We start from the raw sequence: 26,763 nt of genomic DNA, 5'->3' as shown, positions 1-26,763 counted from the left end.
CCTGTGTCAGTCACGGCTTTAGGTTCAGGGCACGTGGCCCTCCGTATGCATGTCTTACATATGATCTCCTCAATTTTATTTCCTCTCACACATAGTTCTGTTTACATAACCCTCATTATAATACACCTTCACTCCACAACAGGAATCACCATACCAATGCTATCATTAGATTTTCACTGCACTGATTAGTTGAAAAAGGACGAGCAAACGTATGTTTGCTGGATCACTATAATAATGACAGTTAGATGCATGCAAGTCATAAATTGAAACACAAGCCACTTGAGTTGATTATTAGCACTGCCCTTTCATTCAGGTGGGTAGAAAGTAATAGACCTCTCAATATCTCTCCACACAAATTTAATATTAGCTTATAATTATACAAAATGAAACCAAATAGATAATTAGTTAAGATATACATAATATTTTCACGTGGCTTTGCATCACAGCTTTGTGCCAAATTTCAGCCATACCGGAAACAATACAAAGCCTCAGCTGGAATTTTTCACAGAGTTACAAGAGCCCTATTTAAATTTGACTCTGAGCACAACAGGATCTTTGTCAGTTGTCCTGGCAATTTAAATAGTAGCTTAGCAATGAACTAAATAATAGCAGTTCACAAAGAGCTATATGGTTTGGGGTTCTTTGAAACTTTAATTGTTTGTGCTGTAAACTGAATAAAGGTTTGTGTGGTAACTGTAAGATTATCTCTTGTTTTAGTATTTTCTCCATTTATTTTAAATGTTATGGTTTTGACCAATATATATATATATTTATTGGATGATTTTAAATTAACACTAAAATCTCCTTGTTTTTTCAAATATTTTTATTAGGTTGTTACACTGCTGATGTAGCTTTCCTTATACAAATGGCTATTTTTCAAATAGTTTTAAAGTTTAATATTATTTAGAAAGGCAAAATTATGTCAGCATTTGACCACAACTATACTGTGAATTTTTGAAGTCAATGAGAATCATTCAGTGTTTCACCTTTTTTAAGCCAAAGTTTCTGCAACAGTTGTATAGACAAATGTAGGTGAAGCCAGTAATAAATCTATCATGGAACATACTTTGGTAACCGAAGATCCTTATTTACAATGAACAAAGCTGCCCATTTTCAAGACCTGAAATTGCAGGACTGTCCTGGTGATTTCTACTCAAGTTTCATAATTCCCTTTGTATTTTTATTTTTTAAAAGATATGTAAATAAATAGCTTGAAAAACTCCTGTAACTAGATTCACAAAGAAAACACTTTAAACAGAGCTACGAGTGAGACTTTGTTACCTTTCTGAAAAAATTATGGTGTTCTATTAGTTAGAAAACAAGACAATCCCCCCTCCACCCAACCACCACCACCACTACCACCACTCCTCTCCCTCCCGCCAAAACCCACAACTCTATATAACTGGCAATTTTTCATGTATGGTTCTACTAATAACACAACTCCTACATTCCTGACAACCGCCACCTACTGCATAAAGGCATTTTTTGGATGGATGATTTAAGGGCAGATCTATATATCCTTATGATGTGGACCCTGCACTGGAAAGGCCCCCAATTTTAGCTACCAACAAGTGGTGCACAGCTGATTGCCAACTGCCTTCACTGATATAATACAAAGGATTGAGCAAACACAGGAAAAGGACCCTCTCAGGGGCTCTCAGGTTATGTCTCATTACTTGGATTGATACAATCTTTAATTACATACTGTTTGTTCCACAGGACCTCTGCCTTAGGCAGTGGCATAGTGTGAATGCAGTGTGAATGAGGCAGAATGCTCCAGAATAAATAGAATTTTCCCTTGTGTTTAAGGCACATTAGGACCCAGAAGAGCTGGGTGCTATTTCTGGTTCTACCATAGATTTCCTATGTGACACTAAACTATCTAAATGTATACACACAAGAGGACAAATTAAAGCAACCTGATTTTTCACATTTTTTAGCTTTTGAGATTTATTTTTCTTTCAACGTAATTTTTTGTATTCCATAGTTTTGGCTGGGAGAACCTAGGAAAATTGAGCAATATCACTTTCATAAATTTGACTTCCAAATGTACATTAGGAATCAGTGTTTCAACCTACATTCTATCACCATAAAAGCCCAATTCCCATTAAATAAATAGCACTAGAAATGGTTGTTTATGAACTAGCACTTTATTTATTTTGATTACCTTGCTTTTTGTTTGGAATCCTGTGTGAATCAATAAAAGACAAAAGGAATTGAAACTGCCGCTGGGGAGAGCATTACTTCATTTCCCCTCTCTTGTAATTCTGCTCACTGACCTACAGCAGATATTATTTCACATTTCCCTATCTCACACAGGTGTTGTAAGGATACATACATAAAAGACTTTGAGGCACTCAGACATTTTGATTCTGTGGGCATTATAAGTACCTGATATAGTTGAATGGCTATGTCCCCCTCACCTCCAAGAAGGATATCAAATTTTTCTCCAATATTAAGAAGTTATTGGATCAAATTATTTTTCTCTCATTTGACATATGACAAGATTTTTGCTATATGAAGAATTAAAAGGTAGAACATATGAACCTAACACAGAGACAGCCGTAAAATACATGTTTGTTTTGGCCTGAAAGTGAATGTACTGGCACATGAAGAGAGGAAATATTTCGCAGGACCATGAAATCAGAAGAATCCTCCAAAAATGTGCATATTAATCATGTTGAACTATTACAAGCATGATATAGTTATACGGCTACTACAATTTTTCAAATCCATGCCAGTGAATCCATGCCATTCAATGAATTTGAATAAATTCATTCAATTTCATAGCCAGAGTGAACATACATTTAAAAAGAATATCACAAATACCTATCTCCTAATAATACACTTCATCTCTGATTTGTTTGAATAGCAATGAAAATTATGACAACAGTTCATGGAGTCAGAGCCATTCATTGGTGAGAAAACTGAAATGCAGAGTACATACAGCTGCCTGCCTGTATCTATTGGGTTTCCGGGAAACGGGGCGGGCAAAGCCCGCCCCATGCTAACGGATCCCCCCCCAGCCTAAAGGAGGTTCCACAGGGCCTCAGAAACCCACTAATTGCGGGGGACAACTAATAAAAGAACAGGGACAGGCGTGCGGTCAAAGGGTCATAAGAAGCGGGGTGGTCACCAGCTCCTGCACTGAGGGGTTTAAAACAGCCCAGGAGAGGGCTGTGGCTGGGGGCAAACAGCTCCCAGCCTGATTTGGTGAAGCAGGCACAGCTGTGGCCACGCCCCAACCAGACCTCAGCTAGCCCTTATAAAAGGGCTGTGAGCCAGTGGCTCAGAGACACTCTTCCTCTAGCTCTTGAGAGAGAAGGGCCTGGCTGCTTGGGAACTGACAAAGGTACGTACAGTGGGACAGTGCTGGGGGAAGGCCAGAGGAGCTGGGGAGCTCCAGCCTGGAACCCCCCAGGCTGCAGGCCTCCTTAAAGGCCAAGAAGGGTACTGAGGTTGTAGAGGGTAGCCCAAAGGTAGGCAGAGGCAGCAGGTCCAAACCCTCCTTGCTGATGATGAGCGGCAATTAGACTGAAGTCTGCCCCAGTGAATGGGGGCTAGATGGTGACTGGCAGTAGCCAAAGACTGAGGTTAGGTGGGGATAAGGGGTTGGGGGTTCCCGGGAGGGGGGGGGAGCCAGTGAGACTGTGGGGTACTGCAGGGGGCAGCACCCTGGCCTGAAAGGGGCACTGGGGTCCAGGAGGGACCTAGGACCCAGCAGGAAGTGGGATGCTGACCTGCAGAGGGCGCTCCTGGGTTGAAGAGCTAATTCCCAGGATGACTGACAAGAGGTGCTGCAGGGGTGAGTTGTTGCCCTGTGACACTGCCACATATGGGTACATTTGGCACCTGAAGAAATTATATATTTGTATTAGAGTAAAATCTAGAGGCCCAAGGAACTGCACTAAGCAATTCATATAGTGTAAGTGTCCATGCCCCAAAGAGCTTGCACTGTAAATGGATGAAGATACAGAGAGATGAAGTGGCTTGCTTAAGGTCATACTGGGAATAAAACCTTGTTTTTCCTGACTCCCAGTCCATCTTCCTGTCCACTGAACCACACTCTGTCTCCCCTAAAACGTTTGCAAGACTTCTTCAGCAGTTCAGTGTCTTTGTGGAGCATGTTTCAAAGAGTAATATGCTGCAGAAGACATTTACCCTGCTCTTTTTTTCTTTAATTGAAGAATTTTTAACTCTTTTACAACACAATAGATGGAGCAATAATGTATTTAAAAAAATTAAATTAGTATATGTGCTGTTTTGTATAACTGAGGTATAATATATACTGTTGCTAGTAAATGAAAGGATGAACAAATTTACAGGTTTATCACAGGATAAAATTACAGCACATGCCTCTTCTACAACCTAGTATACAAAAATAAATGGTGCATATGCTTCTGTAATTAAGTGCAGTTGAATTAATTGTAATTTTACTGGAGTGGGAAACACTTTTATAGTGACAGAGTAATTAAGTCTCTCAAACTGAGACTAGAGGTGAATTTTTGCATTTTGCAAAGGATAAATATCTCAGTCTATAATCCTGTATGCAACAAATCTGTTCAATTATTAATATAAAACTGAGCTACACATTAAAACTGTAGGCATGTAAAATAAGAATCATCAAGATAGTATGCAGTATATAGTGACAAGAAGAAAAAATTCATTCCACTATTTGAAAAGTGATTTCATTCTGTGTACTATGAATCCTAAAGTCATTCTTCATATCCAGCAACTGCAATTTTATCACTTCTCTCTGAAGTCAAAATACGGCTGAGAGAAACGTGATGGACCAGATTCACCAATATGCTTAGGCTGTTTCATACAACTCCAGTGACATATACAGTTGAACCTCAGAGTTACAAATACCAGAGTTAAGAACTGACTGGCCAACCACACACTTCATTTGGAACCGGAAGTATGCAATCAGGCAGCAGGGGGGAGGAGTAAATACAGTTCAGTACTGTGTTAAATGTAAACTACTTTAAAAAAGGGGGTGGGGAGGGCTAAAAAGATTTGACAAGTTAAGGAAACTGTTTCTGTCCTTTTTTCATTTAAATTAAGATGGTTAAAAGCAGCATTTTTCTTCTGCACAGTGAAGTTTCCAAGCTGTATTAAGTCAATGTTCAGATGTAAACTTTTGAAAGAACTCTGAACAAAAATGTTATGGTTGTTATGAACATTTCAGAGTTACGAACAATATCCCTTCCCTGATTAAACACTAGGACAAGGACTGAAAACAGTTTGATATTTGTACAACATAATCTTTAAAAAAGTATTATGCAAACCCATTTCGGCATTGTGAAAAAATGCTGACTGAAGATGGAGCAATGTTTATTTACATTCCATTATTACAGTAAAATGATAGTGTGACAGGGTGGACTAGGCCCTGAGGCCCCCTGATGGAGACCTTGTGGCCTGGCCACACCGTGCCCCAGAAAAGGGCAGTAGAGAGGTCCTCTGAGTTGCCTAGAGTGGCTGTGTGGGAATCAGATATCAGGGTCCAGCACGCTAGTATAAGAAGAGCTGCAGGGGCAGAGTGAGTTCAGTTTCTTGCTAGAGTTGGTGGAGAGTGGTGCTCTGGGTTGGCTACTGGGATGCTATCAGGATAAGGCCCTGAGGTAAGGGTGAAGACTGTGTGGGAGCCATGGGGAACTGGCCCAGGGAATTATAGCAGCAATACAGTTTATTTAAAGGGATGGCTGCTATCTATAGGGTCCCTGAGCTGGGACTTGCAGTAGAGGGTGGGCCTGGACTTTAAGGTACCCTAGAAGGGGGAGTGAACTGTAGTGGCCCAGCTGGGGCCAGAAAGGCCCTGAGAAGGTGAAGACATTGCCTCCAGGGAAGGGGCCCTGGGGCACTGCTCTATTCCAAAGCAGGGACAAACGGAGAGATATTATAGAGGGCACTGGGAGAGGTCCCTGTTGGACTTGTACCCCGAAAGGGTTTGCTTTGCTTTTATCACAGGGTACGTCTACACTATGGGATTATTCCGATTTTACAGAAACCGTTTTTTAAAAACAGATTGTATAAAGTTGAGTGCACGTGGCCACACTAAGCACATTCATTTGGTGGTGTGCGTCCATGTACCGAGGCTAGTGTCGATTTCCGTTGCACTGTGGGTAGCTATCCCATAGCTATCCCATAGTTCCTGCAGTCTCCCCCGCCCATTGGAATTCTGGGTTGAGATCACAATGCATGATGGAGCCAAAACAGTTTCGCAGGTGATTCTGGGTAAATGTTGTCACTCAGTCCTTCCTCCGTGAAAGCAACGACAGACAATCATTTCGCGCCCTTTTTCTCTGAATTGCCCTGGCAGAAGCCATAGCATGGTAACCCTGGAGCCCATTTAGCCTTTTTTCACTGTCACCGTATGTGTACTGGATGCTGCTGACAGACGCGGTACTGCAGTGCTACACAACAGCATTCATTTGCCTTTGCAAGGTAGCAGAGACGGTTACCAGCCCTATTGCACCGTCTGCTGCTTTGGAAATTGGCGATGATGGTTACCAGTCATATTGTACTGTCTGCTGCTGTCATGGGTGCTCCTGGCTGGCTTCGATGAGGTCGGCCGGGGCGCATGGACAAAAATGGGAATGACTTCCCAGGTCATTCCCTTCTTTATGTTTTGTCTAAAAATAGAGTCAGTCCTGCCTAGAATATGGGGCAAGTGCACTAGAGAACCAGAGAGCACAGCCGCTCCGGGTCAGAGCCCCAGATATCCCGCAGAAATGATGAGCTGCATGCCATTCTAGAGGGTGCCCCTGCAACAACCCCACCCGTTGCTTCCCTCCTCCCACACCCCTCCTGGGCTACCGTGGCAGTTATCCCCCCATTTGTGTGATGAAGTAATAAAGAATGCAGGAATAAGAAACACTGACTTTTTAGTGAGATAAAATGAGGGGGAGGCAGCCTCCAGCTGCTATGATAGTCTAGGCAGGACATCTCCATTACTCATTAAAAGGTGGGGGGGAGAGGAGCACAGCCTCCCGCTGCTATGATAGTTCAGAATCTCCATTAGACATGAAAGGTGCGGGGGGGAAGAGGAGCTCAGCCTCCAGCTGCTATGATGAGGACGGTTACCAGCCCTATTGCACCATCTGCCAGGACTGAATCTCCAGGACACAAAGCTTAAAGCAGGGAATGACCGGGAGTCATTCCCATTTTTGCCCAGGCGCCCCCGGCCGACCTCACCGAGGCCAGCCAGGAGCACTCATTGGGGTCGGGAAGGAATTTTCCTCTAGGGCAGATTGGCAGAGGCCCTGGAGGTTTTTCGCCTTCCTCTGCAGCATGGGGCACGGGTCACTTGCTGGAGGATTCTCTGCAGCTTGAGGTCTTCAAACCGCAATTTGGAGACTTCAATAACTCAGACATAGGCTAGGGGTTTGTTATAGAAGTGGATGGGTGAGATTCTGTGGCCTGCATTGTGCAGGAGGTCAGACTAGATGATCATGATGGTCCCTTCTGACCTTAAAGTCTATGAGTCTATGACGAGGACGGCTATCAGTCATATTGTACTGTACCGTCTGCCACCGGGGAGGGGAGGGGAGGGGAAGAGGATGCTGCTGTTTAGCGCTGCAGTACCCTGTCTACCAGCAGCATCCAGTAGACATACGGTGACATTGAAAAGAGGTGAGAAATGATTTTTTTTCCCTTTTCTTTGGGGGGGGGGGGTAAATTGACAACATATTCCCTGCACCACTGGCAACAATGTTTTTGACCCTTCAGGCATTGGGAGCTCAGCCAAGAATGCAAATGCTTTTTGGAGACTGCAGGAACTGTGGGATAGCTCGAGTCCTCAGTCCCTCCTCCCTCCCTCCATGAGCGTCCATTTGATTCTTTGGCTTTCCACTATGCTTGTCTCACAGCACTGTGTTGAGTCCCTGCTGTGGCCTGTGTCTATCATAGCCTGGAGATTTTTTCAAATGCTTTGGCATTTCGTCTTCTGTTCTATCAGAGCTCCATTCCAGATCTGTCTCCCCGCACAGCGATCAGATCCAGTATCTCCCGTACGGTCCATGCTGGAGCTCTTTTTGGATTTGGGACTACATGGCCACTCGTGCTGATCAGAGCTCCACGCTGGGCAAACAGGAAATGAAATTCAAAAGTTCGCGGGGCTTTTCCTCTCTACCTGGCCAGTGCATCCGAGTTCAGATCGCTTTCCAGAGCGGTCACAATGGTGCACTGTGGGATACCGCCCGGAGGCCAATACTGTCGAATTGCGGCCACACTAACCCTAATCCGACATGGCAATACCAATTTCAGTGCTACTCCCCTTGTCGGGGAGGAGTACAGAAATCGGTTTTAAGAGCCCTTTATATCGATATAAAGGGCTTCGTTGTGTGGATGGGTGCAGGGTTAAATCAGTTTAACGCTGCTAAATTCGGTATAAACACGTAGTGTAGACCAGGCCACAGACAGACTGTATGTGACTCAGCCAGAGGGCTGAGTCCGTGAAGACCCACCACAAACAGGTAGAGAGTGCAGGCACATGCGCTCGGCCAGGGGGCGCTTGCAAGAGATGAGCGCAACCCCCGTTAAATAGTTTTAGGTCATGTATCTCTTGATTTTTAAATTTTGTTTTGAATGATAATGAGAACCTGAAACATTATGCCATTAAAACTATGTTATTTAAATTTGACAAATAATTAGACTTTTGTTAGAAACCAGATTAGTGACAAACCTAATGCATGATTATAGTATCAAAGAAGCAGTGCCATACAAGAGGTATAGTTCAGGAGATACTTTCATGCCTCACTTGTTTTCAGGAATTTTTAATTTTTCAAAAAGTCATTTTTTTATACTGAAACTTTTCATCCTTGCTCTCCTCCCGTAAGTTTAGTTACATTCAGTGTAAATGTTTCTGGGTTACCTGAATTGAGTTTTGTTTTTAAGATGTCACACTTTACTTGCACCACAATATGGAACACATTACAAGTTTAGGTTGAGAAATAAATGATAAATAACTGAAAATAGATTATCATGCATTAAATCATTTTCTTTATTGACTTAAGCATGCAGTGGGTGAAGAATTCTAAATTTGCCCCCCCCCACAGGTATCCATACACAATTGAGAACAAGAGTGGGGTGCATCACGGAATAAGGGTATTTTCACCCCTCTCTCTCTCTCTCTTTCTCTCCTGACCAAGAGAAGAAGAAAACAGAGATCCACTGAATGAATGCTCATTGCTCCTACTTTGCCCTGAGTGAGAAGGAGAGAAGCATGTCTCTGAAGAAATCTTCCTGGGAAGAAGAGTACTGAAGATTCCTCAGTCCTTGTGCACTTTCTTTCTCTCCCCTTCTCCCCCACAACCCTCTCCAGCTCCTTTCTTTGTAATGTGGGGGTGGGGTGTGAAGATTTCCATATGTACACCTTTGCTGACTCCCCTGCACAATCTGCCCTTAATGGATCGTCTCTGTTCACTCTCATAGGTTCATAAAGAGAAAGTGAAGATCCCTGCCCCATGGCTTCCTGTTTTATTTTCCCCTTCCCTCGCTACTAAAGATCTCTCCATTTCCTAATCTGATCCCTTCCCCTAGCCTTCACAGAAAGGAAGCAAAAAATATTTCACTGTCTCTGCTTGCCCCTCCCTCCAGACAGAAGGAAGAAGTAATTTCCCAAAGGACCAGAAACTGGTAGATTATTGTTGGAGGTGGATATTCAGCTGAATAACCCAAATTCATGTTTCAGTATGTGCTATTAAGATGGTGATGCTGAATTACTGACTATCACAGCAAACTAGGTAAGAATTCAGCGGTGTCATCAAAATATAGATTTCTAAAAAGAGTGGATTTTTTTTACTTGTCACAAGTGTATTATAAAATTATTATGGGGGGAGAATGTAAGGTTTAGGAGATAGTTAACTGAAGGAAAAAAGGCATAAGTGTGAACTTTATCAGTCTTCGGCCAGGGATGGAAGCCACTTCCCAAATCCAGTACACAACACCCTCAATTTTGTTCTCAAATTCTTAGATGCAGATACCTAGAAGCAGTGTGATATAAATTTGTCTCTCCCCTATTCTGGACCTAGCCCCTGACAAAATTTAAGGCAGTTTCAAGTTACCTGTGGCTCCAAGAAACTGTTTTGGCTGCTGAGAATGGCTATAATTCAGTGGCACTTTGGCCATGCTGCCTTCCCTCCACTATACACTGGGGACTGCAAGCAGACAGTGTATGTGTCAGAGTACCTGGATCCACTGGCTTTATGGCCCTTTTTGCATTTCCAGGATGGCTAAAATGGGTCACAGTATAACACAGAATTTGGCAGCCTAACTTTAAAACTTCTTATGATTTTTCCCCCCAAAGTTTCCTAGAAAAATTAAAACCTGGAATGAGACATAATGTAAAATTTTAGGAATGTTCTATTTTGGGGAAAATTGAGAAATGGGTGAAATCTGGGTGATTATAGGAACCTGGAATCAATTGTAACTATAGAACATACCACTGTATCATACTTTTGTTCTCTGGGTCCTACACTATATTATATTTTTACTAATTCTAGGCAGACTCTCAGCAGGTGTTAATCAGTGTAGTTCCATTAAGTCAAGGAGCTATGCCCATTTACAGCAGCTGAGAATCTGGTCCTCAGTCTCTGAGTTGAGACAGCTGCCGTTTTATTATTCTCAGAGTTGCTGCAGCCTGTAACGAGAGAGAGAGAGAGACACACACACACACTGTGCTCTCCATATTTTTTAATCTAAAATATGATCTCCTTACATAGAATGAATATGCTTCGCTCTTTGGCACGGAGGACTATCAAATGGTAGGTGAGACGTAACTAAAGATTTAACCTAGCAGCTAATACATTTTCATGAAGTTTTCAAGCTATATAAGTGTCATGCTTATTTAATTCAACTGAAGGCAAAGGTATCAATAATGTAACCCAGCTGTAAGAGCTGAAAGGGAACATTAACACACACACATTGGAGAACTATGAAAATCTGAAGGACTGCTTTTTAACTACTGTATATTTGATATAATTGTTAAACATACAGTTGTACAGTGCTTAATCTGTAATGAAAGGTGCTCTCCAATACATTCCTTTAATTATTATTTTCACTGTGATCAGAATTAAAATCTTAACAGATTTAACAATCAATAAATCCCTAGTCAATATATCTTGGCATCATCAGATTAGACCGTTATGCCAGAAATACTCTGGAATTGTACCAGCATTACTGCCAACGGACTCTGGTCTTTTGTTATCACAGTGGAGAGGCTGTACAACCCACTGGCTTCTCAGTACATATGTGCATTTCCAGCCTGCTCTGAAGCCCATGTGGACATGTGTGCACTGCTATTTTTAGTGTGCTAGTTAGATTAAAACTAGCATGAGTACGCCCATCCAAGCAGAAAATCACACCAGCTTCTGCAGTGTAGACATACCCCGAGTAGATTACAAAGTCATGGCATCCAAGAACTTGATGAACTTCAGAAAATCATTAGGGTCCCACAAACAAAACTCTCAGCTCTTAAATTACTCAGGGTACATATTCTCATACCACTCAGATCATCACTTTGAAAACTTGCAAACATAAAACAAACTACTATGAAGTACACATGCAACAGAACACCACAAGGAAAAACAGGCATTGAGCCATGTAAACTAACTATGAAAACATCATGCAAACATCAATTAATTTCAAAAGGAAAACGTTACAAATACAGGGATTTCCCCCCCCCCCCCGGCACTTTTAGTTGCATCAGATTGAAAAATGTGCTGATGTATAGTAAAATATTGTATGTTGTACCTGAAACTAAGACCTCAAATGATTCACCATAACTGCCCCAGAAGAAAGTAAAATAAAAACACATCAATGGGAGAACATATTTCAATGCAGGATGGATTTTGTTTGTTTGTTTTGTTTTTGCTTTTATATTCTTTTGGAGCACTAAGACTAGATCCCTTTTTCTCCTCCCTTTATTCCCCATTTCCTCCTAGTGTTTGCCACATTCACTTGTCTTTTTCAGATGAGGTTGTCAACTATCTGGGTCAGGGACCATGTCCACTTGTATGATTGTATGTCATCCAGTATAATGAGAACCTAATCCTAATTGGGGACTTCAGGCATTAACCTCATTACAAACTGATTATACTATTAATTATTAGGTCTGTTGATTAATTGCAGTTAACTCATGCAATTAACTCAAAAATTAATCTGTTTTAATCTCACTGTTAAACAATAGAATACCAATTGAAATTTATTAAATATTTTTCTACACTTTCATATATATTGTGTTGTAATTGAATTCAAAGTGTATTTTTATTACAAACATTTGCACTGTACAAATAGTATTTTTCAATTCACTTCATACAAGTACCATAGTGCAATCTCTTTGTCCTGAAAGTGCAACTTACAAATGTAATTTGTTACATAACTGCACTCAAACAAAACAATGTAAAACTTCTGAGCCTATAAGTCCATTCAGTCCTATTTCTTGTTCAGCCAGTCGCTAAGACAAACAAGTTTGTTTACACTTACAAGAGATAATACTGCCCCTCTTCTTATTTACAATGTCAACTGAAAGTGAGAACAGGCATTTGCATGGTACTTTTGTAGCCAGCATTTCAAGGTACTTACATGCCAGATATACTAAACATTTGTATGCCCCTTCATGCTTCGGCCACCATTCCAGAGGACGTTACCATGCTGATGGTGCTCGTTAAAAAAATGTGTTGATTAAATTGGTGACTGAACTCCTTGAGGAGAAGTGTCTGTCCCCCTGCTTTGTTTTACCCACATTCAGCCATATATTTCATGTTATAACAGTCTTGGATGATGACCAAGCTCACGTTTTTCATTTTAAGAACACTTTCACTGCAGATTTTTGCAAAGAAGGTACCAAAAGGTACCAAAGAAGGACTCTAAAATTTTACATTGTTTTATTTTTGAATGTGGTTATTTTTATACATAATTCTATATTTGTACGTTGCACTTTCATGATAAAGGGAGTGCACTCCCGTACTCGTATTAAGTGAATTGAAAAATATTATTTCTCTCAGGGTTTTTTGCAGTACAAATATTTGTAATAAAAAATAAACAAAGTGAGCACTATTCAATTACAACAGAATACAGACTGTAATCAATATATTTGAAAATGTAGAAAATATCCAAAAATATTTAAATAAATGGTATTCTATTAACAGTGCAATTAATTGCATAATCAGTCGTGACTAATTTTTTTAAATCACACGATCAAGCATGATTTTTTTTTAATAGCTTGACAGCCCTATTAATTATTATTGGATTTTTCTTATCCCTAGACTTTTACAGGATCCAACAACATTCAACAACAGTATAGCATCTAGTAAGTTTTACTGTAATTCTAATCCCACTACTATATTGCAAATTACACAAGCAACTTGTAATTTTTTATAACCAGAAAGAATATCTGTCTTTATCCTGATCCAGTGCATCACTCTCACATAGTCTTGTGCTTAACTTGGTTCTACAATCTCTGAGGGGTACAAGTTGTGCTCAGAAGGACTGAGATAGCACAACTGAGTTTTTTAATCAAACTTTCAAAAAGTATGGGGTTTCTACACAGTTGGTCTTACTGAATGTGTGTGGTTAGGAACCTTCATTTAGGAACTAAAATCATACTGAAAGCACCACATTAGTTACCTGCATACACATGACATAAGCTATACTATAGTTTTAAAATCTATTAATAGAATTGTTTATACACACACACACACACACACACACACACACACACTATTTAGAACATTCTACACATTTAAAGCCTGATTTACCTCTGACACTTGTGTAGATCAAGAGTAACTACTGAATTAAATTATTTTATAATCAAGTAAAACTGGTACAAAGTGAGGACATTCAGACTCTAATATATTAATTATGTCAGAGAAGTTTATCAATACCAGGACACATTTTTTTAAGGTTTCTGAAAGACTTTACTTTGTGTCATATTGTGAAAGGAATGTCAATATCTTATATTAAACCATTAAATCTAAATTGTAATTTGGATATTTACAATTTCTAAAAATAGTTAATTTTTTCCTTTTGTTTTTAAAGAAGGCCCCTTTCTCCCCATAGCTTGGAAACAAACTGACATAAGAGGCTAGGAATTTGGGAACAAATGTAGGACGCTGACACTTTTTTATTAAGCCAGACTTTGTTGAAAATTTGAACCTGTATGTGTCCATAACATTTCATGCACCATTCCACCCCAAAAATTATTTATAAAAGTGACAGGAACAAAGTTACTGGTAAACAATATGAAGTGCTTAGAAAAAATACAAGTGTATATATACAAAACAAATTGAGTTGCAAGCCAAACTCAAAGGACTGCAAATGTTTTCTGCTTTGCTGAGATCGTCACAAACCTCAGCCAACTGGGTGAGGAAAGAGAAAAAAACAGTTCTGTTCTATGTAAACCTACTCCCTAATTTTTCTGCCATGCATGAATAATCTCAGAAAAATAAATTAAGCATCACTATTTTTTTCCCCTTTACAATCCTTCTAGAAATGCAGGATAATACACTTTTTAAATTGCATATACATGAATCACAAGAAATGAAAAGGGCATACAAAATATAGGGTTTTAACAATAAATGAGAATACAATTTGCTACAATAAAAAATAATCCCACTTTGGAGCAATATCAAGTATATAAGGAAATTTTTGAGTCCCAGGTTCCTGTAACTTTTTCCTTTGTTTTTGTGTATTAAGTCTCATCTCAACTACAGGATTGGAGAAGGCACATAGCTTTTTATTAAAGTTTCAAATTCAGTCACATTTCTACCAGGAAGGTAGAGAGCATTCATTGCCGATAAAAGTCGTGGCCCGAGTAGGAGGCTATACCTGGGGTTTAATATAAAGCAATTTGACGCATACCTGGTAATTTGCAGTATACAAGTCGCACCGATGGCATGGACACCCATTTTGTTTCCAATTTGCATTGTGTGAACACAAGGAAGTGGCTTGCTGTGAACTGTGAACTGAGGGAGTAGCATTTTTGGGATGTAACCTATGGTGCTTTGTTTCTCAGTTGAGTAGTATACATCTTGGTATTGTTTTCACTGTGAGTTGTATAGGATGCAAAGTGGAAGCCAGAAGGTTTCGTATTTCCTCCCCCCCCAATCCCATGTTTCTGCTATCTCAGCACCATGCTTCCTTTCTGAGCGTGTTAGTGCAATTTCCAAATTCCTATCACCATGGAACCAGAAATGCACCACGCCACAATGGTGGCAAGCACGAATGCTTGGGCTGTATTACAGCATTCTGTATTAGACTTTGCCTGCTGCATCCACAAAGCAGATGGTGAGGTGCATGAGAACATTCAATGGCAGTGTGACAGGGCTAGGCTGTTCACTGGTGCTGACTAGCAGGTAGGTCACTGTGTCTCAGCTCATCCCCAATCTCTGGCATCCCTTACCAGCAATCACTCAGACACTGTGGTAGTCCACCTTCCAGTAGGTAGCAACTTGGCCCTCTGGCCAGGTCACCAATTGAGTTTGCCCCTTTATGGGGTCACAGAGTCCAACAAAATGTATATAGTCCAATGTCCCCACAAAACAAAGGGTCTTCCGCCCACCTCTGGGCACCTGTGTGTGGAGCACCCTTGACTCAAAGCTTACAATGTCTCTATCTCCCTGCCCTTATCTCCACAGGGGGTGAGGTGGCAGGTTGTGCCCCCTTCATGAAAGGGTGGTTGGCAGGGGAGCCTGGTCCCTCCCTCTCCATCAGGCTCTGACCCAGGTGCCTATTAGAGGCAGTGATCAGAGCCACTCCAGAGTGCCTGAGTTGCTTCCCTGGATCACTTCCTACCAATTATTTTCCCAGTCCAAGGAGTGGTCAAAAGCCTTACAAATGATCCACCAGCAGTTAAAGTAAAGGGTTCCCTTCTCCTAGGGAAAGGCTAATCCCTCTTCTAGAGCCTGCGACAGCTGCTTCTTGCAGACCTCTCCCCTACTGCCAGAACTCCTCCTGTACCGTTACACAGGAGCTCCCAAGATACGTCTCTCCTCATCTGCTGTCTGTCTCCTTCCCTTCTTTTCAGCTCTTCCTTCAGCTGGGGCAGGCTCTGCAAGTGTGGTGGTGCAAAGTCATCTGGGCCCAGAATTGCTCCTAAATCCCTTCTGTCCCACAACAGAGTTTACATACCCAAACACAGGCAGCATCAGCAGCAGGAGAACACTGCAAAGCTGTTTCACCAGGACAAGTAAGCCAACCTATTGGAACTAGAGGACTTAATTCCTGGATCAGCTACACAGCACAGTTTCTGGGCCCAGCAAACCAGCATGGATTGATGAGAGGTTAATTCTGCAGACCTGGGAATGACCAGCAGAGGGGAGAGAATTTCAGAATGGGAAGGGCTCCCTTATTTATTTATTTTTTAAAAGATCTGTAAGGAACTGACCCTGGAGCTTCAATGACAGCATAAAAACATACAGTGCCCCATGGTTGCAGAGAAGTGGATAATAATAGGAGATAGACCAATCTCCTAGAACTGGAAGGGACCTTGAAAGGTCATAAAGCCCAGCCCCCTGCCTTCACTAGCAGGGCCAAGTACTGATTTTTGCCCCAGATCCCTAAGTGGTTTCCCTCAAGGATTGAACTCACAACCCTGGGTTTAGCAGGGCTAATGATCAAACCACTGAGCTATCCCTCCCCCCACCTGGAAGCTGGCCACCCTAGAATGTTACTGGTCTATAGCCAATTGGTTCAGCATCGTAGTGGTGGGGAATCTGGAGATGATTGATGACTTTGCACTCATGGGATTCCCAAACTGTATCAGGCAGTTGATGGAATCCATATCCCTAGCATTTCCCTCAGTGCCAGAGTACAGTTTATAAATAGAAAGGGGTATTTCTCCATTGTGCTCTTTGCCCCAATAACCACTTTGGACACTAATGGTATTAAGGTTGGTCCAGCTGTTCTAGGAGACCTTGTTTTATCCTCTGAAGCCATTCACAGGTTGCTTGGTCAGATGGAAGGAACTTTTTAACTATCACCTGAGTAGTTGCAGAATGGTGGTCAAGTGTGCATTTTGACATTTGAAAGGCACCAGGCATTGCTTATGGAACCGTTTGGAAGCACCAGAAAATTTTTTCCTGACCATTATAGTAGCATGCTGTGTTATGCATAACACTTGTGAGAACAAGGGGAAAGCCTCAATGATGGGTGGAAGGCTGAGGTGAAGAGACTTGCTTGATGGTTTGAGCAGCCAGCATTATGTCCCACAGAGAACACTAACACCCAGGGAAATATTGTCAGGGATGCCTATTCATATTTTGAGTCTCATACCTGAACATGTGTAACTGTAAATCCAGCTGCTAATCCGGGGTGGGGGTGAGGGTTGGGATAGACTGTTAGCAGTGCAGTATCATTTATTGGTAGTGGCAGTGGGATGTTGCCGATATATTTTCATAAAACCATATGTATTATTTTAACTTTATTTAAAAGATTGTGTGTGTGACATGTATGGATGAGTCATAATAGACATTTATTTTATACATTTTTTTGAAACAGTAACAAAGCCAAAATAAAATTCTAATTGAACACTAGATAAATAACTATCTTTTTATTTGAAAATACATTTATCAAAATAGTCTACTGAGTAACCAACAAACAGTGAACCTTTAAATAAAACAGTGAAAACTAAACTGAAAGTACAACAATGCAAACAGTGCAAAAATAAGATTTGGAGGGGTTCGGGGTATCCTTAAAGTTACAAGCACATATCTCTCTTTCCCCTGTCTCTTCCTTTTACATGTGGTTCAGGAGTTGAGTGCTGTGGCTCAAAATTTTCAGGTGCATTGCAAAGTTCAAAAGTATCCAGTCCCAAGGAGCCAGTGTTCTCAGTGGGCAGATAATGGACCTGGGAGGGGAATGGCCTCTGGAACAAGTGCTGTGTGGATATGGTGGGGAGGAGTTATTGCTGGTCTGAGTAACCAGTAATGTCCAGGGGCTGAAAAACATGGCTTGGTTCCAATTTATGGGACTGCAAGGCTTGCTGGCCTTGCAGAAGCTGGCCTTGAAGAAGCATGTTTTGTAGGACAGTGTTCTATCTGAGAACAGCATCCATGAGTGGCCTCTGCATCTCCCAGCCTTTTTTGCCTCTTTGGCCTCGGTGGTGCTTTCCTTGACCACTGCCTTGGACCACTGCATTTATTTCTCCCTCTGGGTCATCATGTACTGCCTCCACCTTTCAGACAGTGCGATCTTCCTTTCGGACTCTGCCATGAGTTTTACAAATGTCTTGTCCCATGTCTTCCTTTTTCACAATCTCAGGTTGGCCAGCCTCCAATCAGTAGACAGAGGCCCTGTCCTTGACAATCTGAAAGCTGCAGGGGTGTGGTGTGGGAGCATGGAAAAAAACAGGTCCTTATTCATATTCCAGGCAGGCCATGATAGCATTTGTGTGTGTAAGGAGACACTGGGTGTCCTGGGATTTCTCTCTGCTGTATATATGTATTTGCTGCTGTTCCTTAATAGGTTGGGAGAGTGGGTGGGTTAAAATTATGTTGCTGCTTTAACTATACAGTTTTGTTTGTGTGTTTGTGGTGCCTGTATGATGTCAAAGTGATTTGGGGAGGGGGGAGGGCTATGAGGGTATGTCAAGGCCAAGCCAGATAGTAATCCCCTCTACAGCCCCTTTAGGTTGTCTGACTCTTGATTTTGGCTAGGCTGATGCAGAGCAAGATTCAGGGCACATTGCAGCAGGACATGACTGCAACTGGTTTTCCAGCTGGCCAAACTCAGGGGCCTAAGTCCAAAAAAGATCCTACCTCTCAGGGGATAGCTTATCCCCAGCATCTTCCTGTTGGCCTCGTAAGTTGTCCTCAGTGGAAGAAAAAGGAGGGAAGAGTGCAGCCAGCAAGCTCCATATAGTGTAGAATCCTGTCCAGTTCATCATACAATGGACAGGTCACACATTCTCTGCTCGATTGCATTATTTTGTTGCTCATTTCAATGTACAGTACTTCTGAGCTGCGTGCTCTTTATAGGGCACTGGTCAGCATCCCAGTCATGGCTCCTTTCAGATATGTGCTTGGCAATATCCACAAAAAAGTCTTCGTTCCAGTGGCTGGCCACAAGAGCTTTCTATCCTGATGCTTGTTCCCAGATGGTAACGAGATCCAGGATCTCAGCACAGCTCCAAGCAGCTGTGCAAGACATGTTATGAGGCTTCTAAAGTGCTATCACTCTAGATACAGTTGTATTGCAAGAATGCTGAAACACTCGGATCCAGAAGCAAATGGGCAAATTCTGGCTCCCCACCATCTTTTAAAGAAAGAAGGAGACATCCTGGGAACTTGATACCAGAGCAGGGAAGGGCATACATGTGAACGAACAAGTCAATAATGGTTAATCTGCAAAGCATGATGGGACAGCTGATGGAAGCATGTCACAAGTGGTGCACAGCAACTGTGTTCACAAGAATAACAGACTGCACTAATTCAATTTGCAGCAACCCTAGTCTGCTTGGCCAAAGGTCTCCTGAGTTTAGAGCAAATGTGCAGTCAGCATGCAGTGATTGAGCCATGTGTATGTGACCATTTTCAAACCAGTTAAACTTAGTTTGATCCGCTTTAAAATCCTCAGATAGACAAGCCCTATGTCATTTATCATGGCTTTATGGTCCTGTCTTTTTTTCTGACTTTGATGGAATTTCTTGCTTTGTTTTCAATCTGCTCTTCTTATCAGATTTACAGCAACAAAACAGCTGATGATAGGGTGTCCGAGAACAGATGGGTCTGTTCTCCATATGTGACCTGCAACCTCACTGGTTACAAGTACAGCAGATTTTACTCCTTCACAAGGACTGCTTGATCTGCAACTTCCCTTTTCATCTGCTCTGTGTCAATTCTGGAAAAATGAGGATTTTAATACCTCCATGTCTTAAGCTACTATTCTCTCTCAGTCCTGTTTCTCTTTTATCAGCCAGGATAACTATCATACTGTAATCTTCTGTTTTCCTCTGCACTACAATATCTCATCACAGAAGTTTTATAGCATCACTGAGTATACAATGGATCATTTTAATCTTAGAGATCTAGAAGATCAGAAAGCTTTTCTACAGAATCTGAACAGATCCATATTGTCTTCACTCACTGGAAATTAACCTAAAATGTTTTGCCTTCCCTCATTCTCCAACATTTTGATTTTTTTTCTTTTTAAAGTCCAGTACATATCTAGCCCCCATATCGACAAGGTTTTGTTTTTTTCTTTTTACATTTTAATGTCAGTTTTATCAACTATTTCTTCAATGTAATATCCTGTCTTTCTATATTAGCATTATTAGTAATCTGTACTCTAGTAGTAATGTTCACCACTGCTTTTCCTTTCTACATTAACTCCAGTGAATTTGATCTTATGAGAAAGCTGAAAAAAATGTTGGAGGCTACAAAAACACTAGAGATCTTATGAGATTGAGCCATACTGTTACATGCATATTCACCTGGAAGGTCCATCAGAGATAGTAAATTCCCGAGAGAAACGGCAGGTTTACCAGACGATAGGTATATTATATTTGAAACCTGTATTTCCTTGTGGATTTGGTTAGGCCCTTTAGATCTAGAACTGTCCATACTACCCAACCTTCAAGAGTACAGTGAAAAAGGTGGAATACAGATCAGGGTACCTGGCCATTTCTGAGAGTGGTTCTGTTACTCTTTTTATATGTCTCAGATTATTCACCATTAGCCTTTTTTCCCCACATATTTTTGAAAAAGGTGATTGGATGAAACTAGGACAGCTGCCATCATGGCTGACACCAGGGACTGAACTGGGAACTTCTAGATATGAAAGCAACCTGAGCTAAGGAAGCAGGCTCTTTATAGCTGTGGCCTGTAAACAGACTCATCTGTGGATCAGGCACAGAGCGAGACATGTAAGGCACGCTGACCAGTGGGTTACAAATCTCTGGCAAGGAAATCTCTCCAAGGTAATGATATATACTCCCTGAATCATATACCTCCAGTACCCAAATGGTCATGCTTCCTTAAACAGAGGCAGGCTTCCCTTATCCAGGCTCAGCTCATCAAGAAAATAATTTGCTAGTCATGTATTCATTCTGTTATTTGTGAAGTTCTGGCCAGTAATTTCAATCTATGCTATCTTGCTCTAGCACCTCTATGCCACAACTGAAGTCTGTATTGAAGGCGCTTTTATTATTCTATTTTCTTTTTATTAGAATGTTATAGATAGAGGTAGTTTCTCTCTAATCTTAGTGCTACTATTTTCTCAAAAAGTTTTCCCTAAATCACTGGGGAAAAAAACCCACAACAATAAATGCTTATCTTAAATAACCATTTTTGACAGACAAAGGTGTCTTCTACCTGCAGTAGAGGTACTTGTTTTAGTCATGAATATAAGTGAGCCTACTGAAGCAACAAGGAAATGATGACACTATAGCAATTATATTCATAATAAACTTTTTTCTAAGATTTGACCATCACGAGATCTTTTATTATATCTGTGCGTGATCCAACTGCATTGAAATAGCGTCAGGTTCCCCCTCATTCATAATCCCTATGCTGTGCAGAATTAAAACGCACCATTTCATGATCCCTGGAAAACCAATACCCAAGTGTTCTCACTTTTGTAGACACTGCTGAAAAAAATCTGAATAATTTAATTTATCCCTACAATTGCCCTCAGAAGTCAGGAATCCACATGCTGCTCTAGTCCGATCAGAAGTGGTTCACATCTTGTGAATGATATTGTTGCTCGCAAAGATCTCTCCTAACCACTCATATTTTTATGCTGATCACCTTTTCTTTATGGAAAGGCCTCAGACACTCTGCATGGCTCCTTCCAATTGAATTAAATACATTCTACCTCAAATCTCTTCTGACTAGGAGCAAAACTAACACATTTCTCCTTATGTGTTATGGTAATAGAGAGGCAGACCATTCACTACATTTTTTAATTTAGCTTTTTTTTTTAACCCTTTTCTTGCATTTTCAAAAGCCTATATGACAAGAGTTCCATGCTGTCATCTCATAACAAAAGCAAATGACAAAAAATAAATGTATACTGACACACAAGCAGATCCAATACATTTAAGTGCTACAAATTAAACAGAAATTATACATGGTGCATAAGACAGCTAATTTCTGACTCTGCCCCTTCCTCCAGAACACCCTTCATAAATCATTCCCATTCCATAAGGTGTTGACCATACATCATGGATTCTTTCCCCTTTTCATATCCCTTATATTGCCTCTTATAAGCTATTAACATGCTTTTCCTCCCTTCTAAACCCAAATATTGCAATTCAAGTGCATAGCATGAACAAGTGGTAACTAGACTGATTTAAGAAAATTAAAGCAAATAAAAGCTACCAGAATATTACCTTATTGTGTTGTCTATATCCTCTAGTGATGCCATTTAAATATATACAGTAAGCAAAAGTTTCATAATAGCAACTGCACTTTCTACTCTCTACGGCTTGCTCCTGCACCATGAAGTCAATGGAAATTTGGGGCCTGGATCATGAAAGAGGCATCTGGGTGTCGTTGTAATATAAATATTAAATAATAGTAATAACATTTATTTCAATGGGAACAGGATTTGTCCCTAGATGATTACGCCTAACAGGCATATTTTTTGCAGAAGTTACTTAATACCAATCCTGCAGTCCTTATTCGGTGAAAACTCCTTTAAGTGTGTTAAGATTTGGCTGAATTTCCTTTTTATCATGAAACAACTACTAAATAGGATAACTTTTCAGTTACATTTATAAAAAAAAATTCACAAAGCACATCACTACATGAAAGATAATTTGCATGCAATAATTTCTATTGAAAAGAAGGAAAATGATATGAAATAATCTTCTCCCATTATGTAGCAAAAGCCTGTCATTTTGACATTCATTTTGGCTCCCAGAGTATAAATATACTCCAGTATTCTTGTGGGCAATGCCAGAAAATCAGCAAGCACTCATTGTCTTCTGCCAACAAAAGTATGACTCTCTGTGCAGGAATTTTCTTGCACATTTGAAAACAAAGCCATTTAGAAAGTCCACTCTTGTTGGTAGGATATGACACTGATATATATTCAACAGTGCTATAAAATAAAGCAGATGCTAAGATACTGATTTATTAGGGGCAGCGAATATTACACAGCAACTCCATTTAAACAATTTTTTTTCAGTTAAAAATATCTATTGCAAATAACTCTTAGAAGTAATACACTGTATTAATGATTAAGTAGTATATGTACCAGATATCCACAAGTTAAAATTACAATGGTCTGAGGCAAGGGTTCTCAAACTTCATTGCACCATGACCCCTTTCCGGCAACAAAAATTACTACACGACCCCAGGAGGACCCCCATCCAAGTCTCCTCCCTGGGTGGGGAGCCAAAGCTCAAGGGATTCAGCCCCAGATGGGAAGCCTGTAACTTGAGCCCTGCCAGGGCTTTGGCTTCAGCCCTGGGTGGTGGAACTTTGGCCCTAGCAAGTCTAATGCCAGCCCTGGTGAGCCCATTAAAATGGAGTTACAACCCACAGTTTGAGAATGGCTGCTCTGAGGAATTAATCTTGGAGTAGTGCCAAAAAAAAGAGTACAGTTAGGTTGAAGGCACAGTGACAGTTGCAAAGTCTGATAGATCACAACCCACTAGGGTTAGAAAATATAGTAATGTCAATGGATAGCTTTAATTTTCAGCTTCACACTGGACATAAAATACTCCTAGCCATCCTCGACAAATCACAAGATCAGAATTTAAAATCTCATCATTGCTTTTAAATCAGTGGTGTCCTCCCCAATCCTGGGGTTGTTGTGGTCTCACGTAGAGCAGTGCGAATAACAGATTTTTTTTTCAGTTGTCTGGCAATTTTCAAAAAAATTGGGGGGAAATATTAGTTTTGGGTCAACCCAAAATTTAAGTTTTACAGACTATTCCATGAATTGGGGAAAAAAAATGTAAAAATTTAGTTTCAAGTTGGACAAAAAAAAAAGAAAATTTAAAGCAAACAAAAAGATGTTTCAAAACAAAAAATCAAAATGTTTTTCAAAAACTTTTCAAAAATCAAAACCTTTTTCAGGTCTTCCTCACTCCCCCCAAACTGAACAATTCAGGGAAATAAACACAAGTTTGCAAACCATTTTGGAGTTCTATATTTTTTCAATGAAAAATGTTTTGGCCAAAATATTTCACCCAGCCCCTGTCCCAAACTGCAAGTTACAACAACACAAAGGCTTTCCTAGTTTGCACCAGTTAACTACAAAATGCCCCAGAGGGCCACTTGGGCAGCTGCAGATTGCCAGGACACAAGAGAGCTCTGGCCACTCTCCTTTCTTCCCAACGACATTCCTCATGCAGGTGGCCATAAGATAGGTACCCTAGGCAGGAAGAATCCTCCACAGGTTGGAGCTGATGGCTTTAAGGCTTCTTCTCACTACCGAGAAACACAAAGCAACCCCAACATACTGGAGAATTGGGACGAATATTTCAGAAACTGCTATAACTAGAGGTCATTTACATAATTTAAAAGCTGTATTCTACAGCTTTCTGTAGCATTCTCAAGACAGTATTTAACAGTTTTCTATCCCTAAATGTTCTTATCTTAGAACTGAATTAGGGAAAATCAAAAGAATTACAGGATTTTAAGTACCTGTATCTTGTGACCTGCTAGGAATAAAAATATTTTGGAAGAGGTCAGTTCTCAGTTCTTATTTACCTGGGACCCAGACTGTTCATTAGGGGTTAAATACATGGCCTGATCTACACATTTATTTCTGTGCTCTCACTGAATTTTAGGATCTCATTTAAGAATACAAAATATATCCTATGGTTAGGCATAACAGACTGAGCAAAAGGTAGGATTGAGATAAAACTGTATTTTTGGCTTTCATAAATTTAGGACAGTCCTATTGATTTAACATTGTATATTGCATTCCATTTTTAAAGTAACTATTCCATTTTAATATATTTTCCCGGAGCTGAATCCTGAGGTCTTTACTAAGTTTTCCCTTGATCAAATTTCCATTAAAGTCAATGTGAGTTTACCTGACTAAAAACTAAGAGAGAAAAAAAACATACTAAGGACCTCAAGATATGGTTCATGGAAAAGTACCCAGCTAAGTCACACTTCTTGTATAATAATATCCAAGACACACAAAGGGATTAACTTTCTCCAGATTACAGTTAAATCATTATGCAAGTAGTTAATGGAGTCCAAAAACTCCTAGTTCATAATCCTTCCATGCTGACTACTAAGAAGATCATTCTTTGTCCACAAAAAAATACCCTCCAGCTTCTGAGCAGAGTAATAATATGATTGAGAATACATGCCAAAATGCCAAAATAAACACATTACAGGAGAACAAGTCTTGATTTAATTTTTTTTTCTTGTTTACATTTCCAATTTGGGAGAAAAGCCTGGGTTGAAATTTTCAAAGCTGACTAAGTCAGTCAGTCATACAGCTCCCATTAATAGTTGTGTGGCTCCCTGATCAGCTTTAAAAATTTCATCATTCATTTTTTAAAATTGTCAGAGTATCCCTTAGATAAAAGGAAAAAACTGGCCCATAAATTGTATCAAACCACTTATGAAGTAATTAAAATATCTTGTCTTACCTCATTAAATCTTGTCACGAGATCTTCAACAACATTGTGTTCACCATTTTGGGAAGAAAGAATAGTCGCAGATATGGAAGCTTTAATGCATGGAAGTTTGCTCTGACATTCAGCATTACCCAAATCCCTGGTTAAGAAGCAGAGGTAGTCAATGGGCAAGATCTTTCGGTAGAGATCCTGTTCCTGTTCAGTCAGAATACTAGCAACCTCCTCTGGGAACTGAATGAGGTGCTGAAGTTCTACTAGCTCTTTACTGATACCAGCTACACTGGAGGGGAGCACATTTGAACCAGCCATAGATGTGCACGGTTGACGTTCTAAAACAAAACAAAAAAAATATTATGTAGCTTCTTTCCTTCATCTATTACACTTGATTGTGCAAAAACATACTGAGACTGCATTTTTTGTTCTCGTACATTATTTATTTACTTAAACAACAACACAGGATTTCATATTTTATATTTAAATAACCTAGTAAGTTGTTCTAGTGGTGACTCTTCTCATATATATTTACAAAACACTACCTTCTAGAGTTAATTAGGCAGGTGGAGACCTGGGACTTTGGGGATCACTGAGACTATTGATTTAGGCAAAATTTGCCTCCTTTTATTGTTACTGTGTTCCACAACCCTTCTCCTCTGTCTGTTTCATTCACCTGTTAAATCTTGTCATGATCATAAATAAGGTGTTCTATAGAGCAGGGACTGCCTTTATTTTGCTTGTCTGTACAGCACCGAGCCCAAAGGGGCCCTGGTCATTGATTGGGGCCTCTGGGCATCACTGCAATATGAATAATGTATACCAATAAATCAATACCAATGTGATTAATATTTTTCCTCCCTTTTTCCTGTTACTACTAACACTGCTTATAAGTTGTTATTCATTTGCATTCACTGTACTTTTTCATATAAGAAAATGTCCAAAGATAACATACAGCTTTCTTTCCTCTGAAGAAAACATGCATATATTTGGAAGGGTGTATATTGTATCTGTCACTATAAAGACAGGTTTCAGAGTAGCCGCCGTGTTAGTCTGTATCCGCAAAAAGAACAGGAGTACTTGTGGCACGTTAGAGACTAACGAATTTATTTGAACATAAGTTCTTTTCACTATAAAGGAGATTCACAATAGTTTTATAATTTACAAAAAGTGATGTTTCTTGACATATCTTTTACTTTAACATCTTTTCAGAGGAACAAATTCTG

At 40.3% G+C, this 26,763-nt stretch overlaps 1 protein-coding gene and 1 long non-coding RNA gene across 10 annotated transcripts in view; one reads left to right on the top strand and one right to left on the bottom strand.

Annotated features, from left to right (window-relative positions):
* The window catches only part of PLCE1 (phospholipase C epsilon 1), a 312,093-nt gene that overhangs the window by 100,730 nt on the left and 184,600 nt on the right, over positions 1-26,763 (bottom strand). For all 9 annotated transcript variants that reach the window (XM_039546692.1, XM_039546694.1, XM_039546690.1 and 6 more), the window contains one exon: positions 25,559-25,875. In XM_039546692.1, coding sequence (XP_039402626.1) covers positions 25,559-25,875 — 317 coding nt within the window. The remainder of the gene's footprint in view (positions 1-25,558; positions 25,876-26,763) is intronic.
* Positions 3,309-9,454, top strand: LOC120409152. The gene is made up of 2 exons (XR_005601158.1): positions 3,309-3,352; positions 9,150-9,454. It is a non-coding gene; the product is annotated as an uncharacterized LOC120409152 (long non-coding RNA).

This window comes from Mauremys reevesii, linkage group 7 (assembly GCF_016161935.1).
Source record: "Mauremys reevesii isolate NIE-2019 linkage group 7, ASM1616193v1, whole genome shotgun sequence".
NCBI classification, from domain to species: Eukaryota; Metazoa; Chordata; order Testudines; family Geoemydidae; genus Mauremys; species Mauremys reevesii.
Note: the sequence above shows the minus strand (reverse complement) of the source record. Positions and strands in the feature narration are given on the sequence as shown.